Source organism: Podarcis liolepis, assembly GCF_965112155.1.
Source record: "Podarcis liolepis genome assembly, chromosome: 13".
Taxonomy (NCBI): domain Eukaryota; kingdom Metazoa; phylum Chordata; class Lepidosauria; order Squamata; family Lacertidae; genus Podarcis; species Podarcis liolepis.
In genome coordinates this window covers 2,863,860-2,888,282 of record NC_139573.1, presented here as the reverse complement: position 1 = coordinate 2,888,282, position 24,423 = coordinate 2,863,860, and the positions used below count along the sequence as shown (strand labels likewise).

At 49.7% G+C, this 24,423-nt stretch overlaps 2 protein-coding genes across 2 annotated transcripts in view; both read left to right on the top strand.

Annotated features, from left to right (window-relative positions):
• LOC310692568 (zona pellucida sperm-binding protein 3-like) overlaps positions 1–14,293 on the top strand; it is a 31,195-nt gene extending 16,902 nt beyond the window's left edge. Inside the window, exons 9-13 of the mRNA XM_083473515.1 lie at positions 6,631–6,753; positions 7,568–7,651; positions 8,739–8,876; positions 12,257–12,394; positions 13,925–14,293. Of these exons, the coding sequence (XP_083329641.1) occupies positions 6,631–6,753; positions 7,568–7,651; positions 8,739–8,876; positions 12,257–12,394; positions 13,925–14,070 (629 nt within the window). The 3' untranslated portion in view covers positions 14,071–14,293. The remainder of the gene's footprint in view (positions 1–6,630; positions 6,754–7,567; positions 7,652–8,738; positions 8,877–12,256; positions 12,395–13,924) is intronic.
• Positions 14,294–20,202: 5,909 nt separating this feature from the next.
• Positions 20,203–24,423, top strand: part of SENP3 (SUMO specific peptidase 3) — a 37,761-nt gene continuing 33,540 nt past the window's right edge. The window contains exon 1 of the mRNA XM_083472616.1: positions 20,203–20,366. The gene's annotated coding sequence lies outside the window, so the exon portion shown is untranslated. The remainder of the gene's footprint in view (positions 20,367–24,423) is intronic.

Sequence of the window (24,423 nt, the reverse complement as noted above, 5' to 3'; positions counted from 1 at the left end):
TGGCCCAAGTAGGACCAATTCAGCCAGCTAGCCCTGGTGATCATTTAATGTTTACTCGATGGATTTCCCCCTAAATTGGTTTTTGAATTTGTTGTTATTCACGCTTTTATACTGTATTTTATGCTGTTTTTTGTTGTATCACAATTAAGTGTTTTAAATTTGTTAGCCGCCCTGAGCCCGGTTTTCTGAACCAGGAAGGGCGGGGTATAAATAAAAAAATATTATTATTAATTTCTATGGGAAAGCACGCCTTGGTTTTGGAACATGCTTTGGTTTTGGAACGGACTTCCGGAGCGGATTAAGTTTGAGAACCAAGGTACCGCTGTATATGTCAACTCAATCCGTAGAGCACAAGAATCTTAGGGTTGTGTGTTCGAATCCCACTCTGGGTAGAAAGATTCCTGTACGGCAGAAGGTCAGACAATGACTCTCAAATATTCCTTCCACCTCTACAGTTATGTGATTCTGCGAAAGGTAAGGCTTTATATTTTGAAGGCAAGGGGAAAATAAAACCCAGCACTATCTGATCCGCTGCAGTAGGGCTTCCAATTTTCATTCTGCCCCCAGGAAATTGCAGAAGATGCAATTATCTCCAAGGGTAATTCGGGAAGCCTCGGAGCTCCCTCTAGTGTTGCGGAGCTGGTACTTTAAGCACGATTTAAATGGTGTTTCCGATTACCGCTAGGGCGGGGCAGAGAGGTTCAATTCAGGTCACCCTGGAAGACGAACGGACTCAATTTGCACGATCCGAAACAAGGCGAGGGCCGAAACGCAGCCCCCTCTGAAATAATAATAATCATAATCATAATCATAATAATAATAATAATAATAAATTTTATTTATACCCCACCCTCCCCGGCCACAGCCGGGCTCAAGGCAGCTAAAACTGGTAAAACTACAATAAAAACATAAGGGGGGGGCAATTTAAAATACAGGTTAAAATGCAATTTAAGATGCAGCCTCATTTTAAAAGTAGCCCATAGAGCAAGACCATAAGGGGAGGGAAACATAAGGGTCAGACAGAGTCCAAACCAAAGGCCAAGCGGAACAACTCTGTCTTGCAGGCCCTGCGGAAAGATGTCAAGTCCCGCAGGGCCCTAGTAGTAGTAGTAATAATAATAATAATTAATAATAATACTTTATTATTTATACCCCACCCATCTGGCTGGGCTTCCCCAGCCACTCTGGGTGGCTTTCAACAAAATATTAAAATGTTAGTCTCTTGGGACAGAGCGTTCCACCAAGTCGGGGCCAGTACTGAAAAGGCCCTGGCCCTAGTTGAGACCAATCTAACCACCTTGCGACTTGGGACCTCCAAGGTTTTGTCATTTGTGGACCTCTCCATGGGGCATACCAGGAGAGGCGGCCCACAACCCTCTGAATTATGGCAATGTGCTTTTCCAGCCTGAGTAGCGGGTACACAAGAAATGCATGTGCTGGGGTAAATCGTGCATAAAAATGCGTATGTTGTGGAGGGAATTGGAAGGGGCCTGAGGGTCATCTAGTCCAACCCCCTGCAATGCCAGGAAACTTGCCCAATGTGGGGCTCGAACCTTGAGATTCAGTGTCTCATGCTCTTCCAACTGTGCTGTCTTACGTTAGCTATATTAGTTATATTATTATTATTATTATTATTATTATTTTATTATTATTATTTATTATCAGTGCTTTTTCCTGGGGGTACACAGGGGTACGCACACCCCTAAACATTTTGCGAATCTTTGTACAGTGGTACCTCAGGTTACAGACGCTTCAGGTTATATATGTTTCAGGTTACAGACTCCGCTAACCCAGAAATAGTACCTCGGGTTAAGAACTTTGCTTCAGGATGAGAACAGAAATCGCGTGGCAGCAGCGGGAGGCCCCATAAGCTAAAGTGGTGCTTCAGGTTAAGAACAGACCTCCAGAACGAATTAAGTACTTAACCCGAGGTACCACTGCAGTTTTGTCCATTTAATATAATTATTCTTCCCGTTTTGAACTATAAAATTGTGGTTTTGAGTCGAAATGAGAGTACCCCTAAACATTTTAATTTTTTAGGAAAAAAGCACTGATTATTATTATTCTATCAATATATTATTGCTTTACGGTTGTAGGTGACCTGGTGAAGTGATTCTGTGGGGCAACTAATCCGTATAATCACAGGGTTGTATTTTTTTTGAGGGGGGGAACCGGCATTGAAATTAACAAACCTAAATTAAGCAAGTCCAATAACGTCAACATGTCTGCACTGAGCAGGGTCTGCGCTGGGGAAATGACCAATAATAATTATAAACGCGGCATTTTTTTTCTCACGCGTAAAATTTTATTTTCAAATGAGACTGCATCTGGCTTTGTTGCTGTTGTTTAGTCGTTTAGTGGTGTCCGCCTCTTCGCAACCCCCTGGACCAGAGCATGCCAGGTCCTCCTGTCTTCCACTGCCTCCCGCCGTTTGGTCAAACTCATGCTGGTAGCTTCAAGAACACTGTCCCACCATCTCGTCCTCCGTCGTCCCCTTCTCCTTGTGCCCTCCATCTTCCCCAACATCAGGGTCTTTTCCAGGGAGTCTTCTCTTCTCATGAGGTGGCCAAAGTCTTGGAGCCTCAGCTTCAGGATCTGTCCTTCCAGTGAGCACTCAGGGCTGATTTCCTTCAGAATGGAGAGGTTGGATCTTCTTGCAGTCCATGGGACTCTCCAGAGTCTCCTCCAGCACCAGAATTCAAAAGCACCCATTCTTCGGCGATCAGCCTTCTTTAGGGTCCAGCTCTCACTTCCATACATCACTACTGGGAAAACCAGAGCTTTAACTATACGGACCTTTGTTAGCAAGTTGATGTCTCTGCTTTTTAAGATGCTGTCTGGGTTTGTCATTGCTTTTCTCCCAAGAAGCAGGCGTCTTTTAATTTCGTGGCTGCTGTCACCATCTGCAGTGATCATGGAGCCCAAGAAAGTAAAATCTCTCACTGCCTCCATTTTTTCCCCTTCTGTTTGCCAGGAGGTGATGGGCCCAGTGTGCCACTGTCAGATCAAGCTTGTATTGCTAGGTTTCTTTGCAAGCCTCTGCTTTCCATCTCTTCCCCCACCGACAGATGGATGGATAACTTGCTCACCCTGGTCTAAGGGGTCAGGCCACTGCTGGCAGCCTCCGTGACAGATCGCGTGCACTCTCTGAGAAGTTGGCGCATCGCAGCTGACAGCTCCACACCCTGGGATTTGCCCCTGTTAATTTACATTTTCAAAAAGACTTTTTATTGCAGTTCTGCGCAGAGGAGGAAGTTGCAGCAAAATCATAGTCTCTCTCCCTCTGCCCCATGATGCAACGTACCGTATATTTTGCTCTATAAGACGCACCAGACCACAAGACGCACCTAGTTTTTGGAGGAGGAAAACAAGGGGGGGGAATATTCTGAATCTCAGAAGCCAGAACAGCAAGAGGGAACGCTGTGCAGTGAAAGCAGCAATCCCTCTTGCTGTTCTGACTTCTGGGATAGCTGCGCAGCCTGCATTCGCTCCATAAGACACACACACATTTCCCCTTATTTTTAGGAGGGAAAAAGTGAGTCTCATAGAGCGAAAAATACGGTAATTTCAGAGAATCCAGGCAACTGGGGGAAAACAGACTCTGAAGCAAAGAGTGGACACAAAAGGCTCCTTAGAATTACAGTGGTTCCTTAGTTCTCAAACGCCTTGGTTCTCAAACAACTTGGAACCCAAACGCTGCAAACCCGGAAGGAAGCGTTCCGGTTTGCGAACTTTTTTTCGGAAGTCGAACGTGCTCCGTTTTAAGTCCCACACTTCTGCTTTGAGAGAAAGAGATAAAACTTTATTCGCATTCACCAACGGCCATAGCAACAATAAAACATTACAGTATACACAGAAAAGGAAATTTGATATAAGAGCACAATTTAAAGTCCTGAATCAGCCGTCAGTTAGTGGCCCTTATTCTGATCTCCCCTGCTACGAACCTAGCAACCTTTGCTGTTCTCTGCTCATTTTGATCTGATAGAAGGAAAGGCCATTGTGGCAGTGGCTGAGCGCCCTGGGATGGATAGTACGAGTGGGGTGGTGATCTCGTTCCTCAGGGTTTTTTATTAGAGAGCGCAAGACAGGAGGACATGTGCCGCTGTTTCGGCGCTACCATCTCCACAGGGGCAAAGGCGTTTCTCAGGCAGGGTATTTCGGAATCGACCCCCAAGTACCGCAGATGCCGAAACATCCACGATTTTGTTTCTCATGGTTTTTACTGATAATTTTATCGCTTAGTCCTTTTGGCAAACCAGATTGACTTTGAAGTTCAGTGGTCCCTTGGTTCTCAAACGCTTTGGTACTCAAACAACTTGGAACCCAAACACTGCAAGCCCGGAAATAAGTGTTCCGGTTTGCGAACTTTTTTCGGAAGTCGAACGTGCTCCGTTTTGAGTGTTATGCTTCCAATTTAAGTGCCACACTTCCATTTTGAGTGTTACGCTGAGATCTGTCTGTTTTTGCTATTTATTTTGCGTTCTTCTTGCGGCTCTTTTGTTTTTGTGACTGTGGAACCCAGTTCAGCTACTGATTGATTGATTGATTGATTGATTGATTGATTGACTGTGTGACTGCAGTACATGCAGGGGTCAGCAAAAACAAAGTCAATATTTCAGAGAAATTTGCAGGGAAACGCTAGTGTTTTGTCTTTTAAATTACAAACCTTTCCGATGGACCAGGTTAGCGCCTGAATGAAACTCCTTCCTTGCATAGTATTTAAAGTTTTCTTGCCGCTTTCAAATCTGTTTCCTTCAATCACATTTGTGGTATTTATGATTCTGAGTTGCCACAAGACAGCCTATTATTGGTAACAGCTATTGATTTTCTTATAAATTAAGTGAAGGTTTGTCCGCGTGTGGCAAGTAGTAATACATAAATACTTCATGCTCTGAATCCGCTTCAACCGTATGTGAGTAAGGGTGTGTAAGAATAATTTCCGTGCAATATTCCTTGCTGGGTTTTGTTGTGTTGCAATATTGTCTGTCTTAGTGGTTTCTGCAAACTGTTATTCTGAATAATACTCTTTTTATCGGGCATGGAAAGGGGATTTGCGGGTGAGTTTATGGAACCAAGGACGTGGGTGGCGCTGTGGGTTAAACCACAGAGCCTAGGACTTGCCAATCAGAAGATTGGCAGTTCGAATCCCCACGACGGGGTGAGCTTCCGTTGCTCGGTCCCAGTTCCTGCCCATCTAGCAGTTCAAAAGCACGTCAAAGTGCAAGCAGATAAATAGGTACCACTCCGGCGGGAAGGTAAACGGCATTTCCGTTTGCTGCTCTGGTTCTCCAGAAGCGGCTTAGTCCTGCTGGCCACATGACCTGGAAGCTGTATGCTGGCTCCCTCGGCCAGTAAAGCGAGATGAGCGCCGCAACCCCAGAGTCGGCCATGACTGGACCTAATGGTCAGGGGTCCCTTTACATTTTTATGGAACCAAGAGGGCGGTGGCAAAAAAAAGGTTTGTGAAATAATGGTTCATAAAATTATGCCTTGCATGGAGAAAGTAGATACAGAAGAGTTTTTCTCTCTCCCTCATAGCACGAGAACTTGGGGACATGCAATGAAGGCTGAATGTTGGCATATTCAGGACAGATGAAAGTCCCCTCTGCTCATAGCTGGACACTGGAACTCCCCCCCACAGGAGGCAGTGATAATTGCTGACTTGTTTAGTCGTTTAGTGGTGTCCGCCTCTTCGTGACCCCCTGGACCAGAGCACACCAGGCACTCCCGTCTTCCACTGCCTCCCGCAGTTTAGTCAAACTCATGCTGGTAGCTTCGAGAACACTGTCCCACCATCTCATCCTCCGTCGTCCCCTTCTCCTTGTGCCCTCCATCTTTCCCAACATCAGGGTCTTTTCCAGGGAGTCTTCTCTTCTCATGAGGTGGCCAAAGTCTTGGAGCCTCAGCTTCAGGATCTGTCCTTCCAGTGAGCACTCAGGGCTGATTTCCTTCAGAATGGAGAGGTTGGATCTTCTTGCAGTCCATGGGACTCTCCAGAGTCTCCTCCAGCACCAGAATTCAAAAGCATCCATTCTTTGGCAATCAGCCTTCTTGATGGTCCAGCTCTCACTTCCATACATCACTACTGGGAAAACCAGAGCTTTAACTATATGGACCTTTGTTGGCAAGGTGATGTCTCTGCTTTTTAAGATGCTATCTAGGTTTGTCGTTGCTTTTCTCCCAAGAAGCAGGCGTCTTTTAATTTTGTGACTGCTGTGAATTGCTAGATGCCTTTAAAAGAGGATGAGGCTAATTCATAGAATCATAGAATCCTAGAGTTGGAAGAGACCACAAGGGCCATCGAGTCCAAACCCCTGCCAAGCAGGAAATTCATGGACAAGAGGGCTATCGATGGCTCCTAGCCACAGTCTCTCGGCTCTGCCTCCACGTTCAGAGGCAGACATTCTTCTGAAAACCACAGGAGGAGAGAGAGGGGTCTTGGGTTCAGATCCTGCCCAGCTGGGCCATCCGGTTGGCCGCTGTGAGTGAAGGATGCTGGACGAGACTTGTTAACGTTTAAGCAAAAGAAAAAGTTGGGCCCCTGGCCTGATCCTGCAGATCTCTTTTAAAAAAGTTTTTATGAGCCGCTGCTCTGGACGAAACACAGCTCCTTTTTCTGTTTCTTGGCAGAGTTCATGCCAGCGATGGAATCCGAGGTGGATGTAATGAGAACCCCTGCGCCCTTCAAAGACCCGGGAAGGTCTGCCAACATCTCGGAAGAGCAGGAGGATAATCCTGAGCTGCCAGTGGATGGTACGTGCCGGGCGATGGTGTTGATAGCACAAGCTGTGAAAAAAACACATTGCTCTGAGAAGGAAGAGCAATTCGATTTAGAAGCTAGACTGCTGGGTTTTATTTAACTCCCTAAAGCGGTCTATGGAAATAGCATTAAAAAGAACGAGGCAGCGTTGCAGAAAGAGGAATGATGAAAGAGCATGGCCCAAACTTTGTGGATCGGGGGGGGGGGGAGTCTGGGTCAGTGGTTCCCAAATTCATGGCGGAGGGGGCTCTGGGGGGCTATGCTCCGGCTCAGTGGCATAGCGTGGTTTGCTAGTGCCCGGGGCACAAAGGGGGAAATGGAGCCCGTGCCAACCCAGCACACACCGCCAAAGTGACCCCCACAAGTGTTGGTGCTGACCTTGAAAGCCCTAAACGGCCTCAGAGGCCCAGTATCCCTGAAGGAGCATCTCCACCCCCATCGTTCTGCCCGGACACTGAGGTCCAGCTCCAAGGGCCTTCTGGCGGTTCTCTCCCTGCGAGAAGTGAGGTTACTGGGAACCAGGCACAGGGCCTTCTTGGTGGTGGCGCCCTCCCTTCAGATGTCAAGGAAATAAACAACTATCTGACTTTTAGAAGACATCTGAAGGCAGCCCTCTTTAGGGAAGCTTTTAATGTTTATCAGACTATTGTATTTTAATATTCTGTTGGAAGCCGCCCAGAGTGGCTGGGGAAACCCAGCCAGATGGGCGGGGTATAAATAATAAATTATTATTATTATTCATGATACTTGGCCAACTTTCCTTGAGCAGACCCGGGGTGGCAGCCAATGCTTTATAATTCTTTGCAGCGTACCTGAGGAGAGGCCCCATCTTCATCAGTGAGGCGGAAGAGGGATCCGGGTTTCCGGACTTAATAGAAGCAGCAAGGCCAGGTACGGAGTTTCCCCAGAATTGCCTTTATTGATACGTGCTTGTCTGTAGCATTTGAGAGCAGGAGGAGGTCGTGCCTATCTCCTGGGTGGCAAGATGGCCGACTCCATGCAAAAGCTCTGCTCCACTTGATCGAGTTCTGCAAAGCGTAGGATCATAGGGTTGGGAGGGACCCCCAGAGGTCACCCAGTCCAACCCCCTGCGGTGCAGGAATCTCAGCTAAAGCATCCATGACTGATGGCCGCCCAACCTCTGTTTAAAAGCTTCCAATGAAGGAGAGACCAGCACCTCCCAAGGGAGCCAGTTCCACTGTTGTTGTTGTTGAGTCGTTCAGTCGTGTCCGCCTCTTCGTGACCCCCTGGACCAGAGCACGCCAGGCCCTCCTGTCTTCCACTGCCTCCCGCAGTTTGGTCAAACTCATGCTGGTCACTTCAAGAACACTGTCCCACCATCTCGCCCTCCGTCGTCCCCTTCTCCTTGTGCCCTCCATCTTTCCCAGCATCAGGGTCTTTTCCAGGGAGTCTTCTCTTCTCATGAGGTGGCCAAAGTCTTGGAGCCTCAGCTTCAGGATCTGTCCTTCCAGTGAGCACTCAGGGCTGATTTCCTTCAGAATGGAGAGGTTTGATCTTCTTTCGGTCCATGGGACTCTCAAGAGTCTCCTCCAGCACCAGAATTCAAAAGCATCCATTCTTCGGCGTTCCACTGTAGAACAGCTCTTAATTCTCTGCCCCTTCCTCTTAACTGGATGGAGTGTTACATTCCAAAGGCAGGGGAGAGATTCCCAGTTATCAAGGAACACTCAGGTGGGTTGGACAACCGAAGCATCCCTGGCAGACGGCCATTCAAGCTCTGCTTAAAGCAAGGTCACCAGGTTTTTTTCAAAGAATCCGGGGACACTTTTTTTTTATAAGAGAAAAAAAGGAATTAAACAAAAGTTACTTAAACAAGAGGGGACACAGGTAACACCAATTCGAATCCATTGCTTCGGGTTCTGCCCTCTGGATCTGGGTTCGAGTTCTGCCGCAGAGCTCTTTGTGTCGAAAGATGGCACAGCTCCTTGGACTGACCTGCCCCTTTCTGCCCCCGCAGAGGCAAGGAAAGCGCTGGAACTGAAAGCTGAGGTTGTCACCATGACCATCGAAGGTGCTGTCTCCAGGGTGGAGAACCGTACCACCTCCAGGACTGGGGAACGCACTGCCACTACATCGACATCTGCCCCCAAAACAGGTGAGGCAAGGAGCTTGCGCAAATGTGACTCTGGACCTTGTAGTCTCGGAGTTTGGGATATTCTTCGGCGATCCCTCGTAGCCGAGTAAGATGGTCTTCCATAAACAAGGTTTTAACAGTGAGTCCGTAAGTGACTGTGGAGGCCAATTCTGGATCCACACATCCTTCCACAGTGGGGACATAGGTTTCCAGGCGGGAGTCCATCACAATGTGGATTTGCCAAGCGTGCCTTCCTCCTAGCACGTTTCTCCCTTGCGTCCTGAGTTCGAGTGTCTTCAAAGCCCACAACACCTTTGGTAAAGGCTGTTCTCCAACTGGAGCGCTCGCAGGCCAGGGTTTCCCAGTTGTCAGTTTTTATACTACATTTTAGATTTGCCTTGAGACAGTCTTTAAGCTTCTTTTGTTGACCACCAGCATTACGCTTTCCATTTTTAAGTTGGGAATAGAGTAGTTGCTGTGGGAGACAATAATTGGGCATCTGCACAACGTGACCAGTCCAGCAAAGTTGATGTAGAAGAATCACTGCTTTGACATTGGGGATCTTTGCTTTTTTCCAGCAGTAAAGTTGACCCCTGACCATTAGGTCCAGCCATGGCCAACTCTGGGGTTGCGGCGCTCATCTCGCTTTACTGGCCAAGGGAGCCGGCGTACAGCTTCCGGGTCATGTGGCCAGCATGACTAAGCCTCTTCTGGCAAACCAGAGCAGCACACAGAAACGTCATTTACCTTCCCGCCGGAGGGGTACCTATTTATCTACTTGCACTGGTGTGCTTTCGAACTGCTAGGTTGGCAGGAGCAGGGACCGAGCAACGGAAGCTCACCCTGTCATTGCGGGGATTCAAACCGCCGGCCTTTTGATCAGCAAGTCCTAGGCTCAGTGGTTTAACCCACAGCGCCACCCGCGTCCCCAGTAGCAGACTAGCATTAGTTCGCCTGTCTTCCCAAGTGAACTTTGGGATGTACCTGACCTGGCAGCCCCATCTGCTAGTTAGTAGCGGCTAGTCTCATAAGCTGATGTGTTAACGCTGTGGCACAGCTTTTGTCTCCAACGCGCCTCATTCCTTGCCCCCTCTCTCGCTCCAGGGTGGATGCCCGATTTCCAGTTCATTGCCATGGTGGCGCTCATCGTGGAAGCCACCGTTCTGCTCATCCTCTTGGCCATTCGCCTGTCCCCCAGACGCTACGGCCGTCCATGTGTTTCAGAGCACAATGACATCCAACGTTTTTAAGCATCTTCCATGCAAACTGTTACCAAATAAAGCACTTTAAAGAAACACACGTATGCAGCACACTTTTGCAGTCTCTGCTCATTTCGGGAATTTGGGAGAAGGCATCTGAATGCCATGAATGCAGCCTTTGACCCCAGGCTGGCATTTTGGGGGACCCATAGCCGAGGTTTTTCTACCATATAGCACCTCGGGATGCGAGCGGGAGCCCTGTTCGCATCCTGAACAGAACATAAGACGTGACTGGGTGGGTCGCGTTTCACCACTTCCGCGTGACATGATTTTGACCGTCTGCGCGAGTGGCGAAAACTGGAAGTAATGCGCTCCGTTACTTCCGGGTCGCCGCGGAGAGCAACCCGAAAATACTTATCCTGAAGCGTATTTATCCCAAGGTATTACGGGATGTGGGTGGCACTGTGGGTTAAACCACAGAGCCTAGGGCTTGCCGATCAGAAGGTCAGCGGTGCAAATCCCCACGATGGGGTGAGCTCCTGTCGCTCGGTCCCTGCTCCTGCCAACCTAGCAGTTCGAAAGAACGTCAAAGTGCAAGTAGATAAATAGGTACCGCTCCGGCGGGAAGGTAAACAGTGTTTCTGTGCGCTCTGGTTTCCGTCACGGTGTCCCTTTGTGCCAGAAGCGGTTAAGTCCTGCTGGCCACATGACCTGGAAAACTGTCTGCGGACAAACGCCGGCTCCCTCGGCCAGAAAGCGAGATAAGCGCTGCAACCCCATCGTCGCCTTTGACTGGACTTGACCATCCAGGGTATGACGTGGGTGGCGCTGTGGGTTAAACCACAGAGCCTAGGGCTTGCTGATCAGAAGGTCGGCGTTTCGAATCCCCGCGACGGGGTGAGCTCCCGTTGCTCAGTCCCTGCTCCTGCCAACCTAGCAGTTCGAAAACACGTCAAAGTGCAAGTAGATTAATGGGTACCTCTCCGGCAGGAAGGTAAACGGCATTTCCGTGTGCTGCTCTGGTTCACCAGAAGCGGCTCAGTCATGCTGGCCACATGACCCGGAAGCTGTACGTCAGCTCCCTCGGCCAGTAAAGCGAGATGAGCGCCGCAACCCCAGAGTCGTCTGCGGCTGGACCTAACGGTCAGGGGTCCCTTTACCTTTACTGTGACTGTAATACTGGACAACCTAGAGTCAGGCCACAACTGCTTGTGACTTCTGATCCTGCACTTGCATATATCCTCTGACATTTCTCGGATGAAAATAGGGACATCTTACTCGTTGCTATTTTTCTAGAAAATAAGTGCCAGAACTCACCATGAACATCTCCCTTGTGCAGTGGTGCCCCGCAAGACGAATGCCTCGCAAGACGGAAAACTCGCTAGACGAAAGGGTTTTCCGTTTTGGAGGTGCTTCGCAAAATGAATTTCCTATGGGCTTGCTTCGCAAGACGACAATGTCTTGCGAGTTCCTGCTGGTTTTTCCCCTCCCCCCCTTTTTCTAAGCCGCTAAGCCGCTTATCAGCTGATCCGATCAGCAGATAAGCCGCTAAAAGCCGCTAATAGCGCTAATCCGCTAATCCGTCAATGGGCTTGCTTCGCAAGACGAAAAAACCGCTAGACGAAGAGAATCACAGAACGGATTCTTTTCGTCTTGCGAGGCACCACTGTAATATTTTTGGGATTGACTCTATTGGTTCTCCTACAGATATATGGTGCAAGTTTAAATCTGTTTTTAGCCTCCTGTCGTTTTATGTTTTCAAAGATCGTGGTGGTTAATTTTGCAGCTTGATCATTTTGTGCACCCGATGAAGCGGTGTAGAAAATTGCAGGAAATAAATATATAAAGCCGTTCAGAGAGAGGTCAGGTGATCATCTGTCAGGAATTCTTTATAGCTGAGATTCCTGCATAAATGCAAGGGGGTCAGACTGGATGGCCTTTGGGGTTCCCTCCACCGCTTGTTAGAATCCTTCTGTCTTGAGAGTGAGTGACCGGCCCAAATTCACACCTGCTAAGCTTTCTGGCTGAATGAGGATTGAACCCCCTTCTCTCCTAGATCCTATTCTGACACTGTCACACCAATTCGAATCCATTGCTTTGGGTCCTGCCCTCTGGATCTGGGTTCGAGTTCTGCCCCAGAGCTCTCTTTGTGCCAAAAGATGGCGCAGCTCCTTGGACTGACCTGCCCCTTTCTCCCCTCAGAGGCGAGGAAAGCGCTGGAACGGAAGGCTGAAGTTGTCACCATGACCCTCAAAGGTGCCGTCTCCAGGGCAGAGAACCATACCACCTCCAGGACTGGGGAACGCACTGCCACTGCATCGAGAGCTACCCCCAGAAAAGGTGAGGCAAGGGGCTTGTGCAAATGTGACTCTGGACCTTGTAGTCTCAGAGTTTGGGATATTCTTCTTCGGCAGTCACTCGTAGCAGAGTAAGATAGTCTTCCATAAACACGGTTTTAACAGTGAGTCCGTAAGTGACTGGGGGGGGCCAATTCTGGACCCACACGTCCTTCCACAGTGGGGACATAGGTTTCCAGGCGGGAGTCCATCACGGTGTGGATTTGCCAAGTGTGCCTTCCTCTTAGCGTGTTTCTCCCTTGCGTCCTGAGTTCGAGTGTCTTCAAAGCCCATGACACTTTTGGTAAAGGCTGTTCTCCAACTGCAGCGCTCGCAGGCCAGTGTTTCCCAGTTGTCGGTGTTTATACTACATTTTTTTAGATTTGCCTTGAGAGAGTCTTTAAACCTCTTTTGCTGACCACCAGCATTACTAGCGAAGTTGATGTTGAAGGATCAATACTGGGGATCTTTGCTTTTTTCCAGTACAGTGGTACCTTGGGTTAAGAACTTAATTCATTCCGGAGGTCCGTTCTTAACCTGAAACTGTTCTTAACCTGAAGCACCACTTTAGCTAATGGGGCCTCCTGCTGCTGCCGTGCCAACGGAGCACGATTTCTGTTCTCATCCTGAAGCAAAGTTCTTAACCCGAGGTAGTATTTCTGGGTTAGCGGAGTCTGTAACCTGAAGCGTATGTAACCTGAAGCGTCTGTAACCTGAGATACCTCTGTAGTAAGGTAAATGTAAAGGTACCCCTGACCATTAGGTCCAGTCGTGATCGACTCTGGGGTTGCGGTGCTCATCTCGCTTTATTGGCCGAGGGAGCCGGCGTACAGCTTCCAGGTCATGTGGCCAGCATGACTAAGCCGCTTCTGGCGAACCAGAGCAGTGCACGGAAACGCCGTTTACCTTCCCGCCGGAGCAGTACCTATTTATCTACTTGCACTTTGACGTGCTTTTGAACTGCTAGGTGGGCAGGAACTGGGACCGAGCAACGGGAGCTCACCCTGTCGCGGGGATTTGAACCACCGACCTTCTGATCGGCAAGTCCTAGGCTCTGTGGTTTAACCCACAGCGCCACCCGCATCCTTTTCCAGTAGTAGACTAGCATTAATTCACCTGTCTTCCCAAGTGAACTTTGGGGTGTACCTGACCTGGCAGACCTGTTATGTAGTGTAGTTTCACCCTGGGCCAACAGGGGGATACTGTATATAGTTTTCACTCAGGTCTGTTTATAGTTTTCACTCAGGTCCGCGCCAGTTATTTTAGGCGGGAACTCTGGGCTGTTGTGGTTACAATGTTGACAGCCGGCTGCCTATAAATACAGGCCGGCTGAGCTGTTCGCAGTCAGTTCTATTCCAGCTTACCATAATAAAGAGCTACTTGAAGAAATCGCTGTGCCGGCTGCTATGTCAACCCACGACTTAACAAGACCCATCTGCTAGTAAGCGGCTAGTCTCATAGGCTGATGTGTTAACGCTGCGGCACAGCTTTTGTCTCCAACGCCTCTCATTCCTTGCCCCCTCTCTCGCTCCAGGGTGGAGCCCCAAATTCCAGTTCATTGCCTTGATTGTGGTCATCACCGAAGCCACCTTGCTGCTCATCCTTGCGGCCATTCACCTGCGCTTCAGACACACTGGCCATCCCTGTTCTTCAGCTCAGCACGACATCCAACGTTTTTAAGCATCTTCCATGCAAACTGTTACCAAATAAAGCACTTTAAAGAAACACACGTACGCAGCACACTTTTGCAGTCTCTGCTCATTTCTGGGATTTGGGAGAAATTCGTGGCTCTGTCCTGGGCTCCATGTTCAAGGTCTTTATAAAATTCCTTGGATGCAAGAGTTTAGCAGGTGCTCATTCAATCTGCAGATCACACCAAACTGGGAGGGGTAGCTAACGCCGCAGAAGACAGAATTGAGATTCAGGGTGGCCTCAACGGATCGGAGGACCGGGACAAAACCAGGGCTTTTTTCCCAGTGGGAAGTGTTGTAAACCAAAATTGCCCTTTTCCCTTATCCCTTATCCAAGAGCCCATACAGAGTCCTTACATAGGTTTCCTATTGGTAGGAGAAGATAACAGGGGCCAACCAGAGAATACTGAGAAGCAAAGCAGCTAGTAAGCCAGATCTTTATTGATCTGTTGCAACAGGGTGCTCCCCTCACAAGCAGGAGAGTGGAGGAACCCCGAAAAATGGCGCGCAAGGCCTTATAAAGACTTTTGAAATTGCCACCCTGTCGATCAAGACCACCCCCAGAAACATCATACATACATCACAGAAGGGGTGTAACCTAAGACCACCCCTCAGATACATCACACCTACATCACAGAAAAGGCGGTTTACAGCAGAAATTTGAATGTTTTTCTCCTGTCGTTGTTTATCTCCTGTCTGGCTGATTACTTGATCAGATTGCCTGGGGAGCCTGGCCAGTCTTTTGTAAGGATAAATACCAGTACTTAGTTGGTCTTTAAGGTGCTACTGGAAGGAATTTTTTTATTTTGACTATGGCAGACCAACATGGCTACCTATCTGTTACCGGTACTTAGTTCCTGGGCCAGGTCACAGGCTCACACCCTATTCAAACACAGACATACCCTTAAGACAGGATTTGTGAAGGAAAAGACAATGGGGAGGCTTTTCGACTTTGACCTTGCAGAGAAAACATTTGGTCAGTTTGGGAATCAAAATGGTTCCAGGTTGGCCTTCCTGCGCTGATCTATGTATGTGCTTGGTTGGTACACCCATGAACATTACCATATATCTAAGACCATAAAATTCCTATCACATTATAAAATTCCTTGGATGAAAGAGTTTAGCAGGTGCTCATTCAATTTGCAGATCACACCAAACTGGGAGGGGTAGCTAACGCCGCAGAAGACAGAACTGAGATTCAGGGTGGCTTCAACAGATCGGAGGACTGGGACAAAACCAGGGCTTTTTTCCCAGCGGGAACGCCATCGCCATTATAAGAGAACAGGAGGGGCGTTTATGCTGAGTTCCGGCAACTCTTTTTCTTGAAAAATACCACTGGCCAAAACTACCAAGATGAATTTCAATAGGGACAAATGTCAGGTTCTACACTTAACCAGGTGCACAAATATAGGATTGTGGGGTGGGACACAGGGCCAGATTTAGTTTTGATGAGGCCCTGAGCTACTGAAGGTAACGGGGCCCTTTCTATGTCCAGCTGTCCTTTGTCAACAACAAATTGTCACTGTTTATTGGGTTCAATATATGCTCTATGGTAGTTGATGGACCCAGTGGCGTAGCGTGGGGGGGTGCAGGGGGGGCCGGCCGCACCGGGCGCAACATCTGGGGGTTAGGGTTAGGGGGAGCAAATCCACGGGTTAGGGGGCGCAAATTACTTGCATTGCCCCGGGTGCTGACAACCCACGCTACGCCACTGGATGGACCTCATAGGTAGCTAAAACCATTTGCACATAACAAAATACGAATTTGATCCAAATAATTGTTGAAATGAAATGCAAGCAGTCCATGCAGAATGTAGGCACCCTATATATAGAAAGGAGTAAACCAGTGATATTTTAGGGAGCAGGCTAGCAGGCGGGGCCCGTGACTTACATCATAGGAGCCCACACAACACGAAACACTGTTGCTGTATGTAGGTTTTATTTGTTTTTAATCTTATATTTTGGAAATGTGCATCCAGTTTTCCCCCCCTTATTTTTTTGGGGGGGGCAAGAGAGTGGGGGCCTAAGCTATAGCTTGTTTAGCTTAGACTTAAATCCAGCACTGGGGGGGTGATGCCGAACTTTTCTATTTACAACAGTGTGGGGCACCTAGCTTGCCAGCAGTCCATGTGAAAAGATCGAGGGGTCTTGGGTTTGTAACCACTAGGAAAATTGTATCTCTGTGGGTGGAATAACCAACCACAGGAATCCCATGGACTGCAAGAAGATCAAACCTCTCCATTCTGAAGGAAATCAGCCCTGAGTGCTCACTGGAAGGACAGATCCTGAAGCTGAGGCTCCAAGACTTTGGCCACCTCATGAGAAGAGAAGATTCCCTGGAAAAGACCCAGATGTTGGGAAAGATGGAGGGCGCAAGGAGAAGGGGACGACGGAGGACGAGATGGTGGGACTGTGTTCTCGAAGCGACCAGCATGAGTTTGACCAAACTGCGGGAGGCAGTGGAAGACAGGAGGGCCTGGTGTGCTCTGGTCCAGGGGGTCACAAAGAGGCGGACACCACTAAACGACTAAACAACAAACCAACCACAGCCCCCAGGATTCTTAGAGTGGAATCAAAGCATTTTAAACGAAAGTAGCATGAAAAACAACTTCCAAGAAGTAAGAAGATGCTGCCCTAAGCCTGCTTAACCACTTCCTCTTCACGGAGTCAGCATTATTTAGAAAATAATAGAATCGCAAACCAGTTTACGAGCAAGAGGAGGGGAGCAGCAGCCTCAAAGACTTCCGCCAAAGTTATGAAAAAGCGACTTGCTGCCACACATCACCCACTTGCTATTTTCAATCCTACGCCAGCAAATTCAGATTTTGCCATCGTGGTTGATTGGCAGACCTTGTGCAACAAACCTGGACCATTGTGCAATAAGGAGATTGCTTCCCTTTCCAGGATTTTCATCTCCACGAACAGTATGGAACGGATCAGGGCCAAAGGTCACTCCTTCCTCCCCTTGCTTTGGTGTAAGGTTTTAAGCACAGGCCAGTTTCTCACACACTGGGGAAGACGGGAGTCTAAGCAAGCAGCAAGTTTCGGGCTCTCCTGGTCTGAATCTGTCTTGGAAATGGTTTTTAAAATAAGTTTTTGTTGTTTCATCACTCGTCGCTTGCTGTCCTGGGACAAGGCGGGCAGGATATAAATATAGGAAAGGAATAACTGCAGGTTCTATAATGACCCTCATATTGTGGGTCAGGTGCAGGAACCTGATGAAACAGTTTTCATGAGGAATGCCAAACAGCCTGCCATTGGGTGTGTTATTCTCAACACTGAAGAGTGGTCACTATAATTTTAATTAAGCCTTTTATGTAATGATCACAGCCTGTATCCTTTTGCTTCCCTCACAGCTTACCATTTTCTCCTTTTGGGGGGTCTGCTCTCCTCTGATTCCTCCTCCCCTCTCCCAATTAACCTCCGTCTCTAGGGCTTAGTGGTGGGAGTTAAGCAATACCCAACCTCAGCCCAGGAGGCAGAAGTCATAGCACTGACCAGAGCACTACAACTCTGCTGGGTGCAAAGTAGACATCTACATAGATGAGGGTGAAGGAAGAAACACTGGGGTGGGCTGCCCCATGGCATCCCTGGGGGCTGCCCCTAGGTCTCAGGTTTGGGCCCTGAAATCTCAGGATTACGACGCTCCAGCAACCTTATCTTCACCTCATTCATTTCAAGCTTGCAAGCTCCATCACAGCGCAAACCTGGAAATGGTAGCACAGACTATGGGATGTCTGCCCCTTGCTGTAAACAAAAATTGCCCTTTTCCCTTATCCCTTATCCAAGAGCCCATATAGAGTCCTTACATAGGTTCCCTATTGGTAGGAGAAGATAACAGAGGCCAACCAAAGAATATTGAGAAGCAAAGCAGCTAGTAAGCTTGATCTTTATTGATCGGTTGCAACAGGGTGCTCCCCTCACCCGCAGGAGAGTAGGAGGACCCAGAAAAATGGCATGCAAGGCCTTATAAAGACTTTTGAAATCGCCACCCTGTAGATCAAGACCACCCCCAGAAACATCATACCTACATCACAGAAGGGGTGTAACCTAAGACCACCCCTCAGATACATCACACCTACATCACCAAAAAGGCGGTCTAAACAGAAATTTGAATGTTGTTTTTCTCCTGTCCTCATTTATCTCCTGTCTGGCAGGTTACTTGACTGGATTGCCTGGGTAGCCTGGCCAGTCTTTTGTAGTGATAAATACTTAGTTCCTGGGCCAGGTCACAGGCTCACACCCTATTCATATCTTAAATGTGCCCTTAAGACAGGATTTGTGAGGAAAGAGACAATGGGGAGGTTTCTCACTTTGACCTTGCAGAGAAAACATTTGCTCAGTTTGGGAATCAAAACGGTTTCAGGTCGGTCTTCCTGTGCTGATCTATGTACGTGCTTGGTTGGTATGCTTATGAACATTACCATGTATCTAAGACCTCAAAACTCCTATCCCACCCTCTCCCAATTAACTTCCGTCTCCAGGGCTCAGCAATGGGAGGAAGCGCAGAGGAACAAACAAACAGACAAACAAACAACATATGTATGTGCACCCGCCCTGTGTATTTTGATCGTTTATTTCGTTTTGACATCTTCGAATTAGAGGCGAGTGTACACAATGGCCAGTTCTCTGGCAACAATATTGCCAGGGGACACCCCTGGGTCTCCAAGTCTTTCCCCCCCCCAAAGAATTCTGGGAACTACAGTTCACCCCACCCAGCACACCTAACAAACTTTGTTATGCTGCGAACCCTAACCCTGGGATCCTCAGCTAAAAGGCGGTATTTGTTGTTCTTTAGTTGTGTCCGACTCTTCGTGACCCCCTGGACCAGAGCACGCCAGGCACTCCTGTCTTCCACTGCCTCCCGCAGTTTGGTCAAACTCATGCTGGTCGCTTCGAGAACACTGTCCCACCATCTCGTCCTCCGTCGTCCCCTTCTCCTTGTGCCCTCCATCTTTCCCAACATCAGGGTTTTGTCCAGGGAGTCTTCTCTTCTCATGAGGTGGCCAAAGTCTTGGAGCCTCAGCTTCAGGATCTGTCCTTCCAGTGAGCACTCAGGGCTGATTTCCTTCCGAATGGAGAGGTTGGATCTTCTTGCAGTCCATGGGACTCTCAAGAGTCTCCTCCAGCACCAGAATTCAAAAGCATCAATTCTTCGGCGATCAGCCTCCTTGATGGTCCAGCTCTCACTTCCATACATCACTACTGGGAAAACCAGAGCTTGAACTATACGGACCTTTGTTGGCAAGGTGATGTCTCTACTTTTTAAGATGCTGTCTAGGTTTGTCATTGCTTTTCTCCCAAGAAGCAGGCGTCTTTTAATTTCGTGGCTGCTGTCACCATCTGCAGTGATCACGGAGCCCAAGAAAGTAAAATCTCTCACTGCCTCCATTTCTTCCCCTTCTATTTGCCAGGAGGTGATGGGCCCAGTGGCCATGAGCTTCGTTTTTTGGATGTTGAGCTTCAGACCATATTTTGCGCTCTCCTCTTTCGCCCTCATTAAAAGGTTCTTTAATTCCTCCTCACTTTCTGCCATCAAGGTTGTCTCATCTGCATATCTGAGGTTGTTGATATTTCTCCCGGCAATCTTAATTCCGGCTAGGGATTCATCCAGCCCAGCCTTTCGCAAAGGCGGTATACAAATGTAATTAATAATAATAGTTTCCACAGGATTCTGGACTACAATTCCCGACAGCCCCTGCCAGCGCAGGTGTGCTGGATCCCAGGGGCTGACGGGAGTTGTAGTCCGAAAAGCACCTGGAGGGCAGCAGGCTGGGGGAAGCCGGGTTCTGGAATACTAGATATTGTCTCCGTATGTGGGATTTTTACGCTCCTGTCGCATTTATATTTATATTTTTTCATTCTTTTAGGGCCCCCCGTTCTCCAGACGCTGATGGACTACAGCTCCCATCGGCCTCAGCGGCATGCCGCGAGGGATGACGGGAGTCGTAGTCCGACAGCGCCCGGCGGGATCGCCGCCTCAGGATTTATGCCATGCGGCGACGTATAAAGAACGCGACGCTGCTGGGAATCTGCAAATGCCCGGATGCTGAGGCTTGCGTCGTGACGTCGCTCGGCAAGGAGAGGTGACGCGACGTTGCCCCGCCCCGCCCTCCTCCATCGGCGTGGCCCCGCCCAGACGCCGGCTGATGACGCCTTTGGGCGGCGCCGGCAGCCGCGGCGGCTCCTGAGGGAAGGAGGCGGCGGCGGCGGCGGCGCTGGGAGGCGAGGCGTGAGAGAGAGGCCTCTGCCGCGTCCCGCGCCTCTCTCCCCGCTGCGGGACAAGGTGAGGCGCCCCCCCGGCGCGCTGAGGGACCGGGTCCCGTCCCTGGGCCTCCCCGGCCTCCCTCACCGCGGGACCCTCCTCTCCTCGCCCCCCAACCCTCCTTTCCCGTCGTCCTCTGCGGCTGCCCCCCTCGCCCCACACCTCGCCCAGGTTAACCCACCCGGCCACGCCCCCTCCCCTCCCCCTCTTTGTATTGGGCTCCCCCCCCACCAACGCTGCCCAGCCACGCCCCCTCCCCACCCCATGGGGTCTCCTGGGGTCTCTTGTTCCAGCGCCCTGATAGGTGCACCTAGATTCCCTTGCAGGCAGGACTCGCCCCCTTCTCAAAGGGCTGAGGGAGGTCAGGGTGCAGGACTGTGCGAGGGGTGGGGGTAGCAGGGCAACTTCGCCTGTTTATGTCTGGAGAAAATGTATACATATATATATATGGGACGTGGGCGGTGCTGTGGGTTAAACCACAGAGCCAAGGACTTGCCGATCAGAAGGTCTGTGGTTCGAATCCCCGCAATGACAGGGTGAGCTCCTGTTGCTCGGTCCCTGCTCCTGCCAACCTAGCAGTTCGAAAGCACACCAGTGCAAGTAGATAAATAGGTACCACTCTGGAGGGAAGGTAAACGGCGTTTCCGTGCGCTGCTCTGGTTCGCCAGAAGCGGCTTAGTCATGCTGGCCACATGACCCGGAAGCTGTACGCCGGCTCCCTCGGCCAGTAAAGTGAGATGAGTGCTGCAACCCCAGAGTCGGCCACGACTGGACCTAATGGTCAGGGGTCCCTTTACCTTTGCCTATATATATAGATATATATATACACACAGTTGTATCCCGGGTTAAGTACTTAATTTGTTCCGGAGGTCCGTTCTTAACCTGAAGCACCACTTTAGCTGATGGGGCCTCCTGCTGCTGCTGTGCCGCCAGAGCACGATTTCTGTTCTCGTCCTGAAGCAAAGTTCTTAACCTGAAGCACTATTTCTGGGTTAGCGGAGTCTGTAACCTGAAGCGTATGTAACCTGAAGCGTATGTAACCCGACTTACCACTGTATATATATCTGCTTGCTGCTCAGTGAAGGGGAAGAGGGCATGGCGGGGCAGTGGTTAGAGCACCTGCTCTGCACGCATTGCAGGGGGTTGGGCTGGATGACCCTGGGGGGTCCCTTCCAAGTCTAGCGTTCTGTGGTTCCATGCAGGAGGTCCTGAGTTCAGCCACCAGCGGCGTCTCCAGGTAAGAGGAGGAAGGAGCCTCCGGGAGGAGAGGACTATGTTGATGGCAGGAGGGCTACTGCTTCGGCTCTGTAGTCAGAGGCCGCAATGCTTCTGAAGGCTGTTTCTGGAAACTGCTGTAGGGGAGAAGAGCGCCACTGCAGTTACATCCCGCTTACGGGTTTCTCATTGGTCGGGTGCTGTAAGATCAGGGTGCTGGGCTAGGTGATCCAGCAGGCATTTTTCCATTCTTAGGAAACCCTGGAGAGTGCCTGTGTGTTGTTGAGGCAAAGTGCACACCTCTGGAGGGAAAGGGAATGCGCGGGGGTAGTGCATGTGTGAAGGTCCCAGGTTTGATAATAATAATAATAATTTATTATTTGTACCCCGCCCATCTGGCTGGGTTTCCCCAGCCACTCTGGGCGGCTTCCATAGAAACCAAAAATACAGTAAAATATCACAGATTAAAAACTTCCCTGAACAGGGCTGCCTTAAGATTTCTTCCAAATGTCAGGTAGTTATTTATCGCTTTGACATCTGATGGGAGGGCGTTCCACAGGGCGGGCGCCACTACCGAGAAGGCCCTCTGCCTGGTTCCCTGTAGCTTTGCTTCTCGCAATGAGGGAACCGCCAGAAGGCCCTCGGCGCTCCGTCAGGTATACTGGGCCTTTGAGGCCGTTTAGGGCTTTAAAGGTCAACACCAGCACTTTGCATTGTGCTCAGAAATGTACTGGGAGCCAATGTAGGTCTTTCAAGACCGGTGTTATGTGGTCTCCCAGTCAACAGTCTAGCTGCCGCATTCTGGATTAGTTGTAGTTTCCGAGTCACCTTCAAAGGTAGCCCCATGTAGAGCGCATTGCAGTAGTCCAAGCGGGAGATAACCAGAGCATGCGCCACTCTGGCCAGACAGTCCGCGGGCAGGTAGGGTCTCAGCCTGCGTACCAGGTGGAGTTGGTAGACAGCTGCCCTGGATACAGAATTGACCTGCGCAGCGTCTCAAGGTAAGGCTGGGAGAGGCTCCTGCCTGAAATGATGGAATGCCACTGCTGCCAGTCAGAGTACTGAGCTGGATGGAGCCCCCAAAGGTCTGAGTTGGGCACTTTCCTACCTCCCAGTTGGGTCCACAGTGGGACAGCAGGTCCTTTGCATTCAGAAAACTTGGTGTCTTAAGCATCTGCAGGTAAAAGACGCTCAGGTGGCCAGATGTCTCCGCCAAAGCAAGGCACTGTCAGTCAGAATAAATGGCAAGACGGTGTGATTTGGTTTCCTCTCCCCTTTGCACTTTGCCTTCCCAGCCTTATTCCCATACTGAAAGCCAGTATAGGAGAGAGAGAGAGATGGGGTTACACTCTCCTATACAGTGGTACGGGACGCGGGTGGCGCTGTGGGTTAAACCACAGAGCCTTGGACTTGCCGATCAGAAGGTCGGCGGTTCGAATCCCTGCGACGGGGTGAGCTCCTGTTGTTCTGTCCCAGCTCCTGCCAACCTAGCAGTTCGAAAGCACGTCAAAGTGCAAGTAGATAAATAGGTACCACTCCGGCGGGAAGGTAAACGGCGTTTCCGTGCGCTGCTCTGGTTTGCCAGAAGCTGCTTAGTCATGCTGGCCACATGACCTGGAAGCTGTCTGCGGACAAACGCCAGCTCCCTCGACCCATAGAGCAAGATGAGCGCCACAACCCCAAAGTCGGTCACGACTGGACCTAATGGTCAGGGGTACCTTTACCTTTATACAGTGGTACCTCGAGTTAAGTACTTAATTCGTTCCGGAGGTCCGTACTTAACCTGAAACTGTTCTTAACCTGAAGCACCACTTTAGCTAATGGCGCCTCCTGCTGCCGCTGCGTCGCCGGAGCATGATTTCTGTTCTCATCCTGAAGCAAAGTTCTTAACCTGAAGCACTATTTCTGGGTTAGCGGAGTCTGTAACCTGAAGCGTATGTAACCACTGTACTGGCTTTTGCAGAAAACTGAGGGTTTGACACTAACCTCAGTTTCCCGAGTTACACTTCACTCGGCAAACTGAGGTTTGTGTCAAACCCTCAGTTTTCTGCAATGTCCTCTTGAACCTGCATTCGCGTGGCATAAGAAGCACCTGTTAAATCAGGGCAAAGAGGGCCATAGCTAGTCCAGCATCCTCATAGCTGCTAACCAGATGCCTGTGGGAAACCCAAAAAAAAGACCCGAGCATCAGAGCACGCTCTCCTCCGATGGTTTCCAGCAGCTGGCATTCAGAAGGAGACAGGGCAGAGACATTATGGCTACTAGCCATCCATAACCCTTTCCTCCTCCATGAATTTGTCCAGTCCTCTTTGAAAGCCATCTAGGTTTATGGCCATCAATGCCTTCGGTGGGAGCAAGTGCCATAGTTTTAAGTATGTGTTACGTGAAAAAGTCATAGAATCATAGAGTTGGAAGAGACCACAAGTGCCATCGAGTCCAACCCCCTGCCAAGCAGGAAACACCACCAGAGCACTCCTGACATATGGTTGTCAAGCCTCTGCTTAAAGACCTCCAAAGAAGGAGACTCCACCACACTCCTTGGCAGCAAATTCCACTGTCGAATAGCTCTTACTGTCAGGAAGTTCTTCCTAATGTTTAGGTGGAATCTTCTTGTAGTCCTTTTATCTGTCCTGTAACTAAGTGAATAACGAGGTAGTAGCTCCCTTGCCTGAGGCTGGGGGGGGGCAGGGGGAGGTTGGCGTTCATTGAGCCAGGAAACCCATCCAAATTTTGCTGCTAGCTCCTGCACCTTCAGATATTTCAGTTGAGCTTTCCAGCCCTGGTTTAGGGACCGTCTTGTTCAGCTCCCTCTTTGGCAGTGGAGTTTTCTGTCACGGGATGTAACGCCCACACGGAGTGAAGC